Source organism: Pteropus medius, unplaced genomic scaffold, assembly GCF_902729225.1.
Source record: "Pteropus medius unplaced genomic scaffold, Ma_sr-lr_union100, whole genome shotgun sequence".
Classification (NCBI taxonomy): domain Eukaryota; kingdom Metazoa; phylum Chordata; class Mammalia; order Chiroptera; family Pteropodidae; genus Pteropus; species Pteropus medius.
The window spans coordinates 25,304,566-25,321,761 of NW_024349801.1; the positions used below are offsets into that span (position 1 = coordinate 25,304,566).

Genomic DNA, 17,196 nt, shown 5'->3' on the forward strand with positions numbered 1-17,196 from the left:
GCTACACTGCACACGCTTCGTTTGTCAGCACTGCATTCTGGGTAAACTGTCCCCAAACTTTCAAGAATGCAGGTGTGGGCTAGTTCCTTCCTTTTGCCTCCTTGCCTCTGAGAGAGGGAGATGGGTCATCAGCAACTGTACTGGAGCCAGCCGAGAAAATTTAGCCAGGGGTCTCATTCTTGCTGCTTCTGTTCAAACCGCACGGTCTGATCTGGAAACATGGCCTCAATATGTGCCGCCATTGTTTCCGTCATTACACGAAGGATATAGGCTTCATTAAGTTAGACTAAGTGAACTTCCATGAATGAGTCATTCCAGATATCTACTGCAGAAATAATGCTAGCTCTTTGTATATAAAATAAAAACTTCAATTATGAGTGTTTTATTGCGAATGGAAGTCACATGATCAAAGAATCTTTAAATTTTGCTATTATCTTCTCAGTGGATTTATCTTCAAAATTTGTGGCTTGTTTACCCCTGGTTAAGTAAAATATTCATGATGCTGAAAAAATAAATAAAAAAATTTTTACAAAGATATAATCACATACCAAACAATTCACTCATTTAATGGGTATAATTCAATGGTTCTTAATATATTGACGGAGTTGAGCGACTATTACCATAATCCGATTTAGGACATTTTCATCGCCCCCAAAAAACACACCTTGCTTATTTGTAGTCACTGCCTATGCCCCAACACTCACACATACCCAAATCCCAGTCCTAAACAACCACTAATCTACTTTCTCTATATACAGAGTTGCCCATTCTAAACATTTTATATGAATGGACTCATGTAACACGTGCTCTTTTGTGACACTTAGCATAATTTATTCAGAGTTAATCCATGTTACAGCATGTATTAGTACTTCATTCCTTTTTATTGCCAAGTGGTATTCCATTGCATGGATATACCACACTTATTTATCCATCAATTGATGGACACCTGGGTTGTTTCCACTTATTGGCTATTATGATTAATGCTGCTGGGAACATTAAGTTTTGTGTGGATGTATGTTTTCATTTGTCTTGGATATATATCTAAGAGTGGAATTGCTGGATCACATGGTAACTATGTTTAATATTTTGAGGAACTGCCAAACTATTTTCCAAAGTTGGTGCATCATTTTACATCTCCACCAGCAATGTATGAGAGTTCCAATTTCTCCACATCCTCATCAACACTTTTTATCATTTGTCTTTTTGATTATAGCCATCCTAGTGGATATGAAGTGGTATCTCATTATAGTTTTGATTCGATTTGCATTTCCCATATGGATAATGATGTTGAACATTTTTTTACATGCTTATTGACCATTTTTTATATCTTCTTTGGAGGAACGTCTATTGTTGGAGGAGGTCATGAAGAGGTTGTGACCACTGGTTGACCCATGAGCTGGACTTGGGCAGTCTGAGGCTCCTTACCACTTCCTTGAAATGTATATTCCGTCCACTGTTCCCACAGTGGGAGCCATTTTCAAGGACACAGCTTTGAGAACTATGTGTTGTTGAGACCATCTAGACCAGCGGTCCCCGACCTTTTTGGCACCAGGGACTGGTGCTCCTATGAGAATCTAATGCCTGATGATCTGAGGTGCAGCTAAGGCAGTGATGCTAGTGCTGGAGAGCAGCGACCAATACAGATGTAGCTTTGCTCACTCACTCACTGCTCATCTCCTGCTGTGCGGCCCGGTTCCCAGCAGACCACAGACCGGGGTTTGGGGACTCCTGTCTTAAACAAAACAGCTTATTTCTCTGTCACATAAAAGTCTTGAGATAAGTGAAAGTGCTGCAATGGCAGATATCTCAACACTGTCCTCAGAACCCCAGCCTCCTTTCAATTTCCTGCTTTGCCAACCCTGGGGTATGTTCTTATGGTTTAAATGGTACCTATCACATCCCCATTCCAAGCAACAGGATGAAAGAAGCAGCAGAAAAAAATGGAGGTGGAAGAAAAGGAGGACAAAGTGTATGTGCCAGATGTCTTTAAGAAAGATTCCCAGATGCCATTTTCGCTGTGCATTCATTGACCAAAACATTGTGACATAGCCATACTTAATTTCAAGTGCTACTGAGAATACAGTCTTTATTCTAGGTAGAATGTGCTCAGATAGAAATTAGGGGTTCTACCATCATGGAAGAAAGGGAAATAAACATTCAGAAGTAACTAGCAGACTCTGTCAATGACCCATAACTTATCTAATGACACAAAATTCTACCAAAAGCTAGAAGGAAAAATAATCTTGTCACAAAGGATGAAAGAAATAAGATGAACTAAGAACTACACACTAAATTCAACAGAATGAGGAATGACTATGCCTAATAGTGAAAAGCATCAGAGGAGACACATTTGCAAAAGTGTAGAGAAATAACCAAAAGTGAGGGGAGTATTTTTTAAAGATGGAAGCCAGAGGCAATATTCATCAGAAATGCTATGGCAAATAAAAAGAAACTGTTTAAATGAGGAATAGGTAAAATCATACTGCTTTTTACTTTCCATTAAGACAAGACTTTTAACAAAACAATTTATCTTTGCCTATTTTATTCATATGCTTTCAATTCCTGTAAGGCTCATATTCTGATTTTATTGCTTCTGGTAGTATTTCAAGGATATATATTTGTAACTTTTCTAGATACACCTAAAGATACAATCACTTTTGTTTAGGAATCAATTTGTTTAGTTTTTGATTTATTATGTTAACATATGCATACTACGTACATCAAAAAAATACTCGAACACTCCCAATGTACACAGTTTGGTGTAAATTTACTTAATCCTTTTAATAATTAATTTAAAATCCACATACCGGTTTGGTTTCTATATAAGAAACATAATCACTCAATGTGACTAAGATAAAGTGTTCAAGAAAGATAATATTTAATATGTTTCAGGAAAAGATAATTAACATTTAGGATTTTTTTTTTTAAGTTTACAAGTTCCGAAGAGTTTAACCAAAAACATGAGTATAAATAAGAAAAAGTTACTATATGGGGAAAAAAGAACTTTCAAATGCTAATGTTGAGATTAGTGTTAAAGTTTTGTATTATAAAATTTGAGTCAAGGGAGAAAGGTGAGGGCCCACATACACTCAAATGATCCAAATGCTTTAGAAAGTGCATTTTCTTTAGACAATTCTACAGCTGATATGCAATTTCTAAGAGAGAGTACAGTTTAACAGGATGATAGTTTCATGAATAATATGTCATTTGTAGATCTCCAAAATGTAATAAATGCACTAGATTCTATATAGCATGACCATATGAATAAAGAAGTTGCCTTCTTGAAATCACTACATCTCAATATTATTTCAGCTTATTTAAAAGACAAGCTAAACATGTTGGCTTGTTTCAGCGTCCCCAATCTTTTTGCAGATCTGCTGTCTATTATACTTGACATAAGTTATAACATATAGCATGTGGGAGAATAGGAAAGCACTGGCCTGGAAAATCAAGAGGGTTGTGTGTTCCAGTTCTGGTTCAGCTCCCAATTAGTCACCTGAAGCAAGACACACTTTCAAGGCCTTCATTTCCCCATTAAAGACAATAAATGAATTGGACTTTATGTTCTCTCAGGTCCTTTCCAGCACTGTGATTCTAAGACACTTTGAGGGTTCATTTCAGATGACATAACATTTGTTTACATTAAATCACTTCCTCTACTTTTATTATCAGAAACTGTCCTTACATGAAGTTTGAATTATTAAAATGTTTTATTCCCCATTTTTCAAATCAGAAACAGTAATTCAGAATTCAACTACAGCATTCCAATTTTTAAAAATTTTTTAAATTGAAATAAGATGACAAGCATCATAAATTTTGCATTCACATCACTGAACCTAGAAAAAAATATATAATAGAATGTTAAAGCCAAAAGAGCATCTGAGAGATGGAAGGAAGGAGGGAAGGAAAAGAGAGAGATTGAGATTTCTAATAAAGTATGTTTCAATGACAATTACTTCATAACAACTGTACACTCAGAATTTATGGACGTATGTTACAAGCTGGGGGAAAAGTCCAGCCCAAATGTCAAAACACAGAGCCAAAATAATTCTGAATTTCCTAAAGGCACATTTGGAGAAGAAAGAGAAGAATTCTTTCTCATTTCCCCATCTCACTGTCTCAAAGGGGAGAATGTAAAATTATGCACATCTTTGGTAATGTTTTATAGAAAATAAATGCTCAGATACAGGAATAATTTAACTTAACACTTCCTCTTCAATTTGTTTTTTATAGCTGACATGTTAATTTCATTTTGAACATGGTATGCTAAATATCCTGAACTTCCAGGAATGAAGTCATGTAGTTCCCCAAGGAATTTCTTCATGACATCAATCGATACATAACCTGCAAAATAAAAAATATGTATATATTTGAAATCTTATCATAGTATTTCCTTTTCAGTGTCTTTGATTTATTAAAGTTAAGATTTCTAAATAATGTTTGTTAGAAAAGAAGTAAAAAGAAGAAATAATATCAGTGAGAAAATTCTCCATGAACCTTGATAATTATCAGGGTAACACCCTTATTACCCTTTACATGCTTCCCCCAGCTTTCTACCTCCTTTTAAAACATAGATAATTGGTTAACAACTTTGACTATGAGAGTCTGATGTTGAGGTTAGGGATTGAACTTTAAAGTATCTAGACCAAAATAACCGGGGAGTGTGTCTGGCTTAGAGTATAATCACTTAGAACTACCTATCCAACCAGCTACTAATGGCACGGTTGATCCCTAGTAGAGCAGGCAATACTTCCCTGCACAGCTAACACTAGGATAATATTCTTTAATAAAAAATTAATGAAAAATTGATTGTATTGCTTAGTCAACAATGGTTATTGGAATGAGTAATTTTGATGTCATTAATAATCTGAGATATGAGTATCAAAAAGAAACACCTAAGATAGGGAGAGCTTAAGGACTCTATAACTAAGTAATATTACCTTGATAACAATTGTTTATCTGAGCAATTATATTTTATGTGCAATATAAGTGTTTGTGGTTTATATCAAAATTGAAACCTAACTTAAAAGAAATACTGTATGAAAAAAATTCTGGTAGACCTCAGGGTGATTGAATTTAGAACACTACCACCATCAAAAGATTATCTATGCATATAGTCTGATTGTTTCTAATAATAGATAATAAATTACTGTTAATAAATTAACTATGAATCCAAACATATAACACTGATTAATATTTTAAAGATATTTTAATCATAGTCATTTACTTCAGAAAATCTCTTGAAGCACTATTACTATATTAGTGATATTACTTATTAATGGTTCATGACATTTACCTAATGGCTATGTTTTTGTGTAAAATAAACTAGTGCAGAAATATTAATATCTAGTTAATTACACATATACACTGTGTGAAATTTCTAAAGATATATGTGAGGATAAGAATTTTAAAAATAATTACTACGGTAACAAAAAATATTCCTGCGAATATAAGGATAGGACATTTATGCAACAGAAATAGATTATTGTAGCAGTTTTGAAGTAGTTAGGACACTAAGTAAAGTTAACAGACACCTAGTTTAAACTAGCTTAAACAAAAAAGGAGTTTACCGGCAAGACATTGCCATATCAACCAAGCTATGAGGAAGGCAGAATATTGCTGAGCCTCAGAAATAACTAGAACCAACTCTCCTGACGGTCTCACTGGTCTCCAGTTTTTCTCTGTGTGTTGTTTCACCTTCTTCTCTTGAAGTAACTTGGCTTTCCTTACATGATAGAAAGCATGGCTGCTGATAGCACCCAGTTTTATATCTTAGAGCTATGGTCACCTGAATAAGAATGACTTGACTTGCTGTGTCACACGTCTAAAAATCCAGAGAAAGAGTTGTGATTGGCCTAACTCAAATCAGGGATTCATTCCTAAAGCAACAGCTGGAGTGAGAGGTAAGCTCATGTTTTAGAAAATTAACGTTTCTGTGTAATCCAGATAAATTGAGAAGAAGAAAAGAAGATTCCTGGAAGAGGCATTCTAGGCAGACAATTCCATATGTGTCTGTGGTAGTCAGTCTCCAAGATAGCCCTGAATGAGTTCTATCTCTGTATGCACGAATTTGAGTAGTCTCCCACTTTGTACTTGGGTTGGTCTATATGACCAATAATACATGGTAGAAGTGATGGCATGAAAGTATTATGGACCCCCCCCCAAAAAAAGGATTATATGGAAAGTAACCTGACAGGGTGATAAGATCATAAATTCCTAAACTGGGCAAGTCTTGGTGAGCAGTCGTGACCCAGGTGTATAACTTCCTTAGTAAAATACTTATCTTTGTCTTAAGCAAGCCCTGTCCTTTGTTTTTGTGCCTCTAGGTTAATACACCTTTGAAATGCACCTCTTCAGACCCCTCCTTCTACTACATGACAAAGCTTTCAGACCCCTCCTACTAAAGTGTGAGAGCACATAATCTTAGTTTGTAATCCAATGCTGCCCTTGCTTTCTCCTACCATCATGTAATCTTCCTTACTTTCTCTCCTTAATTTCAAATGCATAAAAGAAGCTGCAAAATTGTTATTTTGGGGAGCATTTGAGATCTTGCTCCCCAGCATATGTTGTCAGTGTGGCTCAAATAAACTCATAAAAATTCTTTACAGGTTTGGACATTTCTTATTTCAACAGTAGTACATAAAAAAGACCCTGGCTTCTGTCTTAGGCATACTCTTTTTCTCTCTTGAATTTTTCAATCTAATGAAAGCAAGCTACCATGCTATGAACAACCCTTATGGAGAGACCCACCTGATGAGGAGTTGAAGCCTTTGGCCAAGAACCAGCAGGGCCCAAGGCCTGCCAATAACCACATGAGTGAGCTTTGAAATGGATTTTCCAGTTCCAGTGGTGCCTTGAAATAACCACAGCCTAGCTGACAATTTGACTACAATCTTGTAAGACACTCTGAGACAAAAGTTTCTAACTAAGATGCTCCTGGATTCCTAGCCCTCAGAAACTATGAAATAACAAATGTTCATTGTTTTCAGCTGCTAAGTTTTAGAACAATTCATTTGTTACACAATAGCTCCGAATAGCAACAGACAACCAACACAGTATCTATTATAGGTTCCCAAACTTTTAATTATCAGAACTTTTTGGTTTGGAAAGTTTTGCCTGTAAGATATTTATAATTATTAATTTTTTTTATTAATCACCCATGTAGCTGTCAATCAGAACTTCTTATCATGAGTGATAACCGGTGATTGCAGACTGAAAAGATTTAATTCCAGTCAATAGTAAAAAACAAACAAAAAACAGGCCAAAAAAAAAAAAAATCCCTTGCTACTTTAAGGGACATTTGGCAATGCCAGGAGATAGTTTTGGTTGTCACAACTTGCGGGATGGGGGTGCTAGATGTAATACTTACTGACATCTAGTGGGCAGAGGCCAAGGTTGCCTTCTCCAACAAAGAATTATCTGGCCTAAATACCAAGAGTTGCAGGACTGAGAAACCCATGTTCTGGGATATACAGTTCTAACTTGTATTTTCTACAACCAACCCTCTAGTTAATTCTATTTTAAAGGCATTAGTCAAACTCGGCCCATTTTGAGGAAGAGACAATCAAGTTATAGTCACAAAAGTTGTTGCCACTGCCTAATTTAGAATTCTTGCTCACTAAATTTTTACTTAGCACAAGCTGATTTTCCCAACACGAAATTATTCCTACCTGTACAAGCAAATAGGCATGATTTTTTTTTTAAAAGGGAAGTACTCGTCACTTCACATCAAAATTTTTAAAGACAAATGAATTATCTCTAAAAAATTAATCTTTCTTTCAAGGAAGTATTACATAAAATTTTAATGTAGAAATAAAAAGAAAGAAAATAATTATTCAATTGAGAAAATTTTACTTTAGCTCTACCAATAAAATCAACAAAAGATTACCAGAGGTTAAAACTGTACTTTAAAAATTCCAACTAATGATTATTTTTATGGTTTTTTGGGTTTTTTTAGTTTGTCTTTACATAACACTCTCATGTCTTTTTGAACAGACAGCAATGAAACACAGAGCAGCATTGTGTAGATGGAAAAAAAGGGTTCTATGGAAAGTAACTTCTTAGGCTAACCTGACTGTAAATTCCTAACTAGGTAGGTTATGGTGGGTAGTCACGTCTCAGGCATATAACTTTTTAGTAAAAGGTTTAGCTTTGCCTTAAGCAACCCCTGTCCATTGTTCTGTACATCTAAGTTAACACATCTTTGAGATAAACCATAACCAACCCCAAGAGAGCACATAATCTCAACTATCCTGTAATCCCATCCCATTGCTTTCTGCCACCTACATGTAATCTTCCTTACAGCTCTTCTTAATCTCAAGTGGATAAAATAACTGCATACTGAACATTTATTTCAATCAATTGAGATCTTGCTTCTAGGTAAATCCTCTGTTTGGCTCAAATAAATTTTTATAAAACTTCTTTACAGGTTTGGATATTTCTTATGTCGACAATCGCTACATGTCCTAATCTAAGTATTTGTCTTTATGATATAGCTCATTTTAACATTTAACATTGATTTTTTTATTATGTTAACAAACACTTTGGTAAGTCCAAATGACATGAGACATTTAGTACCTGGTGATAGAGTTGTCTACAGTAAAATCAATACTAGTAATATGCCACAACCGTGGCTTAAGGTATCTGCATTTTATTTGAATGTTCAGGCTTTGGGATAAATATGGGTAACAATCAACTGCTCCCAGTCTTAGAGCTTAAGTACTTCTACTTAGTTCATTGTTCTTTGCAGTTCACAATTGCTCCTAAGAGTCACAGAACTGACTTCTATCATGGCTGGGAAGCAGTTTTCTTTGATGTCTACAAGGCTCAGCCCCAAACTACACATTATAAGTTCTTTTTAAAGTGCTTTTTTTGTAAAGGCTATTTTATATTACTTAAATGAACAGAAGGAAAAAAATAATAAAACAAATGGCTATACAAAATGGCTAGAAGGGATAGTAATATGACAGAAGACATTTATGAACTTGTGGAGATAGTTTTGACACTGCTAAAGAAAGATAAAATGATGAACATACAAATGTTTTTTAATGAAACTTCAAAAACCTATAGTTTTTAAATTGCGTGTTTTGAAAACTAAAAAAACTAAATTTTTTTAATCTCTATTTTTAAAATTATCAATGACCCTACTGAATATTATCCAGATCTAAGTACCCAAATATCCACCTCGCTTAGCGCTATCCAAATCCCAGTGGCCACTGTTCTGCTGGTTCACTTGGTTCTACTCTCCCAATGTCAATCTCTGTTACCTGTCTTCTCTTTCTGTCAGGCACTAGGAAACCCAAATATAGAGTCCATGGACACCTGGGTGATCCATGAATGAGCTTCTGGGCATACGTGAGCCTCTTTAAACTATATGTAAAATTGGTGTATGATCTTTGTGTGTGTCTATGCTGGGGAAAAGAGCCTATGTTTCATCAGATTCTCAAAGGAAACTATGATTAGAGTTGTCCATATAATTTATCTTTCTAATTGGGACACTTGAGAGTAAAAGCTAATAACAAGACAACAGGCATAAACTGGGACTATCTTGTGTAAACAAGGATGTATGTTCACCCTGCCTATTGCCTAGCTTTTTAACACAGAAAATATGGTGCTATCTTTGGGCTAGCTCTGCAGATTGATTTATTTAATGCATGAATGATTAGCATGTGTAATAGAGGGGCATTTACTCGCTAGGCTAGTACAATAGCAGCTTTATTGTACAAAATAGTTCTTTGTTTCTTCTCTACTTGAGTTTATTCTAAATTTTATTTTAAATTACCTGTTACCATGTTGTTCACTGGATAATTCTGGAGAGGGAAGTATATCTGCTTTTCTATAACTGGAGTCCTTGTAAAATGCTTTTCTGTGCTGTAAAATGAAACATACAGAACATCACATTTATATTTGTTTTTTGGATTTGTTTTACAAATGAGAAACTCCAGGATATATATATATATATATATATATATATATATATATATATATATATATATATATATATATATAATAACTCTATGTAATACATCTTATATATATAATTGCTCTTTGATCAGACTTCAGTCTTAATTGGGTAAAAAGTTAAATGTGAACTTCTTTTGTGCTTCTAAGTAATATAAGAGCCCATATATTCATATATTTTTGGTTCTCTTGGCCACATAACAAAACAAATATTTATTAAGTTATGTAGAGGCCTGAGTCTTTTTCTCAATATTCTTAACTGCATAAAATTTCAATAATACTTTAAAATTATAAATACATATATACATGTGTAATGTTAAATATGCCAAAAGAAAAGCATAGTAAGCTCAATTTTAAATAATCACAGCATTTTTTGTTACTCGGTGTTCAAATAATTGGAATTTTATTAACTAGTAGTTCCATACTTTAAAAAGAAAAATAAAATGATGTCTGGGAACCATTATTTACACTAAGATTCTGAAGTGACTTCTGAGTTATAAAGAAAATAAAGTTAAATTATTCCAAGTGTGGTTGTATAGTAAAATTAATTATTTTCTAATTTTTTTAAGAGCTAAGTAGTTTTCAACTAAAATATTTTATTTTCTAACTATGCCAAATGACAGTATTTACTATATTTAGACTACATATAACCAATAAATAATACAATTATATCAAAATTAAAACCTCAATAATAAAAAATTGGAGTAATCCTTAAATTTATTATTTTCCTAAAAATCTAAAATTACATTGAGTGATAGTATAGGCTTTATTTTCAATTTGTTTAAAAATTACATTTCATCTAAACTTTTCTAAAAGAAACTATAGGTCAGTTAGAATGAGATTCTACAAATAAAGTGTTCTCAAAAAAGTCAGGGACTAAACAAGGATATCTATTATCATTATTACTATTTATCACAGCTCTAAAATTTCTGGCCAAGATGATGAAAGAGGGAGAAAGGAATGGAAGAGATATCTAGTGAGAAGAAAGAAGCAATATTTTCATTATTAACAAATGACATGATTATGTGCCCTAAAAAGCCCAGAGAATCAACTGATATATTCTTAGAGTCTTAAAGATTCTAAGCGGGTAGATATAAGAAGAATATCCTCAAATCAATAACTTTTCTGTATAACAGTAATAATAATAATAATAAAAAAGGAAGAAATCCACAATAGCAACAAAAATCTAGGAATATCCATAACAAGAAATTTATCTTATAGTAAGAAAAATAAGAAACTTTACTGAGATATAGAAAAGAAAAAAGTAAAACCAAAAGCATTCTCCTGGATAGGAATATTGGAAATTACAAAGACAACAATTCTTCTCAAAATTAAGTTTAACACAATTCTCAATAAAATTCCAAAGCGATTTTAGAGCTTAAGAAAAAGAAATAATTCTATAATTCACCTGAACAATATGTTAAAAGATCTAATAGGAAGCAAGACTAAATTTATAATAGAATTTATAAAACATAGGAATAATCTTTTTAAAAGGACAAGATTTATATGAAAACAACATGAAAATGTTCATTAAGGGCCACAAAAGAAAACTTGAACAAACGAGGGGAAAAAATATAATTTTCTCAGATAGGAAGAGTTGGCATCATAGTCTCCCTAATCTATAATTTTTTTGTAAATTAATAATAACAGAAATTTTTCTTTATATTAACTAGCTGGTTGTAAAATTCAGATGAAAAAATAGCAAAGAAAGAATAGCAAAGAAAATTTGAAAAAGAGAAAGAATAGCAAAGAAAATTTGAAAAGAAAGAATAGCAAAGAAAATTTGAAAAAGAGAAAGGAGGAGGAACTAGTTGTAGATATTAAATCATATTATAAATAATTAAAACACAGTGGCATTATTGCATGACAAATGAATAGAATACATTATATTAATATTTGTGGGAAAAGGGAGTAATTAAATTTGTTAGTACATGCATATATAAAAAACCAATAGTACTGGTTGCCTTTGGAAGGAAACTAGCTTGTTAAGAAGCAAGTAAATTTTCATAGTAGCCTCTTTTGTATATCTTGGATTTTGAACCATGTGAATATATTACCTAATAAAAATAATTAAAATTTGAAAATAGAAAAATAATAAGTAGGCATGAAGAGCTAGCTAAGAAGATTTTTAAAAGGAGAGTAATGAGTTTGAGACTTGCCTTGTCAGGTATTAACACACATACATAAAGCTACCTAACTTAAAAGAATATTATATTGATATAAAAATAGATCCACAGATTGATGGAATGAAACAAATAGTCTAAAAATAGATCTCCATATACACACAAAAACAATATATAACAAAGAGAAATAGCACATGTTAAAATAGATTTATTTTTTTTAAAAAACTGGTGGAAATTTCTTATTTGAAAAACAAAAATAAATTTAGATTTTCACCTATTAAAAGGACTTATCTGAAGGTAAAAGCAATAGAAGAAATTCTAAAGGAAAAGCGATTAGCTTAATGATGTAACAATTTAAAACTTGTATCTCTGAGAGAACATTTTGATGGTTGCTGGATGGGAGGGAGGTTGGCAGGATGGATGAAAAAGGGGAAAGGATTAAGAGATAAAAATTGGTAGTTACAAAATCAGTTGTTTCATGAGGATGTAAATTAGAGCATAAGAAATATAGTCAATAATATTCTAATAACTATGTACGGTGTCAGATGGGTACTAGATTTATTGGGGTGATCACTTCGCAAGTTACATAAATGTCTAATGACTACGTTGTACACCTGAAACTAATACAATATGTATATCAACTGAAACTGAAAAATAAAAAGTTATTAAAGATTTAAAAAAACTTGTATCTCTAAAGAAGTATAAACCAGACAACAAACTGAAGATACAATGTGACAAATTGGCAAAAGGATAACATAGCTATTATATAAAGAAGTCAGACAAGTTGATAAGAAAAATCATAAGATCCCCTATAGAAAATGGAGAAAGAATAGAAACAAATAATCCATAGAAAAGGAAATATGAAATGCTAATAAGCAAATTAAAAAAGGTTCAAACCTATTAGCAATAAAAAACGCAAATTAAAACAAGATGTCATTTTTCATCCATTAAATTAGCGTAAGGCTTCTTATTAACATTCAATATACTGATGAGAGTGTGGTGAGACCAACCCTGGTCATAATTTAAATTTGTAGTTTTGTGGGAAGCAACTAACAGTAGGCATCATGGCCTTTAAAAATAGTCATATCTCTTTATACTGTAAATTCCACATCTGAGAATTTAGATTAAGAAAGTTATCTAAAAAGTAGAAAAATTTATTTTTAAAAAGATGTTAGTGAAGGTGCCATAAGAGTGACAAATTGTAAGTAATTTAAAACAGCGGTTCCCAACCTTTTTGGCACCAGGGACCAGTGCTCCTATGAGAATCTAATGCCTGATGATCTGAGGTGGAGTTGAGGCGGTGATGTTAGCGCTGGGGAGTGGCTGACATTACAAATGAAGCTTTGCTTGCTCACCCGCTGCTCACCTCCTGCCATGCTGCCCTGTTCCTAACAGGCCACGAATCAGTATCAGTCCACTACCCAGGGGTTGGGGACCCCTGATTTAAAACACTTTTTCAAAAAAAGGAAGGTGGTTAAACAAGATGAAATACCATATACAGCCATTGGAAATCATAATATCAAATAAGGCTTTTCAAAATGAGTAACTGCTCATAGAGCACTAAATGGAAAATCAAAAGATAGACTATATATATGCAGTCTAACTGCAACTGTATATAAAGTGTACATTTGTATAAAACTAGCAAGAAATGTAATAATGTATATGGTGGTTATCAACACCATTGATGCAGTTGTGATGGAGTTGCTTATAGTAATTAAAATTTTCTTTATTCTACTTTGTATTTTCTATTTTGACAAATTACATGCATCACATTCATAATAATAAAGTACTGTAATTAAAAACAAGAAAAATAAACAAATATTCACACAATTTTCCAAAGGGTTTGGGGACATATCAGGAAGAGAAAATAACATAGTTATTAGGAGTATGGACTCTGGACCAGCTAGCCTTGGTTTCAAATTCAGCTTTGCTACTTGAATAATATTGGGTGAATTATTTAGCTCTCTGAAATTGTTTCCTTAATTGTAAAATGGGGCTAATAGTATATATTTTATAAGGTCGTGAGAATCAAATGAATTATTGTAAACTCCTGAGCTCACATGACTCTTGTAGTTAGCAAGTATTCAATAATTAGTTCACCACTTAGTGTTCAATACAAGTAATATGCCAACAAAATAAATGCTCCAAGAATAGGTTCAAAGTGTATTTTATTTATGTTCGCACTGCACCCTCTGGTGGTTCCACAAAGAAAAGGATCCAGGTAGACACCTATCCTAGGTGTGTCTATTCTCATGATTTGTTTTCATTGTTATTGGATTAGACATAATTTCCCCAGATTTGTAAGCTCTCTTTGTTTATTAAGGAAGTTGGCTTTTGTCAAATGTTTTCCCAGTGTATATTTTTCTTTTAACTTGGTTTATGGTATTTTATTGCCATGTCATATTTGTCAATCTTTTCCTTTATTGCTTCTGTATTTTGCAGGACATTTATTCCTCAAAGAACTTATATATCTGATATCTTTATTAGTCAAGTGAATCACTGGGAGTAACTTTAGATTTTCTATTTCCTAATCTTCTCCTATGAGGTGACTTAGGATAACTATGCTCTCCTCTATCTATATCTTTCGAATACCTTTATGGTCTCATCCTCTCTATTGTCATTTTTTTCTCTCCTTACCAGTTTCTTATCACAAAAAGCATAACAAGTAAATTCAAATGAGTGCTATACATAGAGATCCCAAAGACCTGGAATATGGATTCTCAAACTTAAGTGGTAGAATATCAGAAGTTACAGGACATGAAGCAATGGTTTACTAAACTTAATGTAATTAAATATACAACTTTGTGTTAATTAGATAACAACTTACATCAAATTATAACAAACCAAAATAGTAGGTACAAAATGTATAAGAAAAAGTTATGGGAGAAAAACCTAAAATTGAAAAAACTATATCAATTAAACCCATTCATTTTTTTTAAATTTGATTTTTAAATTAAATTTATTGGAGTGACATTGGTTGATAAAATTATATAGGTTCCAAGTGAACAGTTCAATAATATGTCACATGTATATTGCACTGTGAGTTCACCACCCAAAGTTAAATTTCCTTCCATCACCATCTATTTGACCCCCTTTATCCATATCTACCTCCCTTGCTCCTCCTTTTCCCTCTGGTAACCACCAAACTGTTTTCTGTATTGAAGAAAAACAACTATTTTTTTATCATTTTTATTTGAGCAGCTAAATACCAGACTTTCACATAATAAATTGCTCCCTATGCATATCTGAAAACCACTGAACTGAAAAATATGAAATTAAGATTAGATAATAAATCAGCCTGCAACAAGGGGGCTTTTCATAGGTTGGCCCTAACATAATGGCAAGTCCATGTTTGTCTTTTTAAATTTAATTTCTTAAACCAAAGTAACCACATTACAAACAATTTGGAAAGGAGAGGGGGAAATCACTCTGAACTTCCAATCCTGATAAAATTACTGCTAATATTTAGTATATTTTCTTAGTTAAAAATACTTTTTAAAAATAATATAACAGTAATCATAATATATATAAAATTCTTGTTTCTTTTCTGCAAGGTTAGTATAGCATAGTAGTTAAATGCGTGGGCTCTGGAATTAGACTGACCCAGTTTAAATCCTGCTTCTCCCCACTTAACGGAAGACTTTGGGCAAATTACTTTATCTCATCCTAGATCTCTTTTTCTGTAAAATAGTGATGGTGATAATGATATCAATCTCATAAGAAGACTGAAAATTAAATGAAATAAACACACAGTCAGTGCTCAAGGATGTCTACATTGAACTGAATATTGATGAAGTATATAAATTCAATACCTTTTGGATAATTCTTTTTTGTGGTCTGTTGCTAGTTCACTGCTTTCCCTAAGGGCCTTTATTTCATTTGGTATTACTTCTTCATGCTGTGGCTAGCAAAATAAATCACATTTTTAAAAATCAGCACACCAATGATCCAATAAATAATTTATTCTGTAAAATAAAAAAATATATTGGTAATATATATCGAGTCATAAAAATATTTATACACAGGTACTTTAATCTAGTTTGGTGGAGAAAACCTACAAAATTTTGTACATACATAATTATACTCTATATTTTTAGAGATACCTAAAGAAAGAACAGAATTTTTTAAATATTGGCTGTCATTGTATTACATAGTAAAACTTTGATTGATTTTATTCTTTTTTCAATTTTTGAAATTTTCCCTAATGTGGTCATATTACTTTTTAGTTTAAAAAAAATAAGGAAAAAGTTTTATTAATTTAAACTTTCTTAAAATTCTTGAATTGAAGATTCCTGTGAGCTACAAATCAAAATTATGAAGTAAGCTAAACAGATTATGCTTCCCCTTCAAAATTAAAGTAAATATTGAGCTGTGGAGTAACAAAGGAACTAAATGTATATTAAGCTTTTCCCAAAGATTATATGAAAATGGCTCAGATATACTGGTACCTATCACTCAATATATTTACTCAATATTCCATTAGGAAATTTTCTATATTTAGATCACGAATCCGCTCCAAACAATAATGCTCCCCCAAATTACTTTCCGGATTTATCTTTGCTGTTGCCATTTGATGAAGTGCCTTCTACTTATATATACAATGGTTACATTATAATTGGCTAATATTCAATATCAATCAGTATTTTGAAAGAATTAACAAAAGCCTTTATCATAAAATCATACAATTTCTAGAATCAATAGTCTCTAGTCAATAGTAGAACAGGCATGTTCTACTAAATTTTTGGTAGAAAAAACATTGAATTGGGTTGGAGCTGAGAAAATTTGGTTCCACTTTACTAATATCTGGCTATGTAAACTAAGACAGATCTTGGACTTTTCTTTACCTGTTTTCTCATTTCTAAAACTGAATGATTAATGATCTTTAAGGATCTTTTTATCTCTAAAGTTCTGGTATATGCAATTGTTGTTAAATAATAACCATTCTATCTCTGAAAGCACTGTGATAAGTCAAGGATTAGATATTTTAGTACTTTGTACACCTAGTCAAAAATACTACAAGAACTATTATTTTCAGATGATGACATTTAGGAAGAAAAGACAAATTAATAAAAGGAGTACAAAACATATAAGTTAATTGCTTGGCTTTAGACAT

General features: G+C 32.4%; 1 protein-coding gene and 1 pseudogene across 1 annotated transcript in view; one reads left to right on the forward strand and one right to left on the reverse strand.

The window, feature by feature from the left end:
• The first annotated feature begins 120 nt into the window (after positions 1-120).
• Positions 121-290, forward strand: LOC120622825 (40S ribosomal protein S29-like; annotated as a pseudogene).
• A 3,584-nt stretch (positions 291-3,874) lies between these two features.
• Positions 3,875-17,196, reverse strand: part of TRIM69 (tripartite motif containing 69) — a 55,591-nt gene continuing 42,269 nt past the window's right edge. Inside the window, exons 12-14 of the mRNA XM_039888257.1 lie at positions 15,896-15,987; positions 9,782-9,870; positions 3,875-4,344 (exon numbers count right to left, since the gene is read on the reverse strand). Coding sequence (XP_039744191.1) covers positions 4,202-4,344; positions 9,782-9,870; positions 15,896-15,987 — 324 coding nt within the window. The 3' untranslated portion in view covers positions 3,875-4,201. The remainder of the gene's footprint in view (positions 4,345-9,781; positions 9,871-15,895; positions 15,988-17,196) is intronic.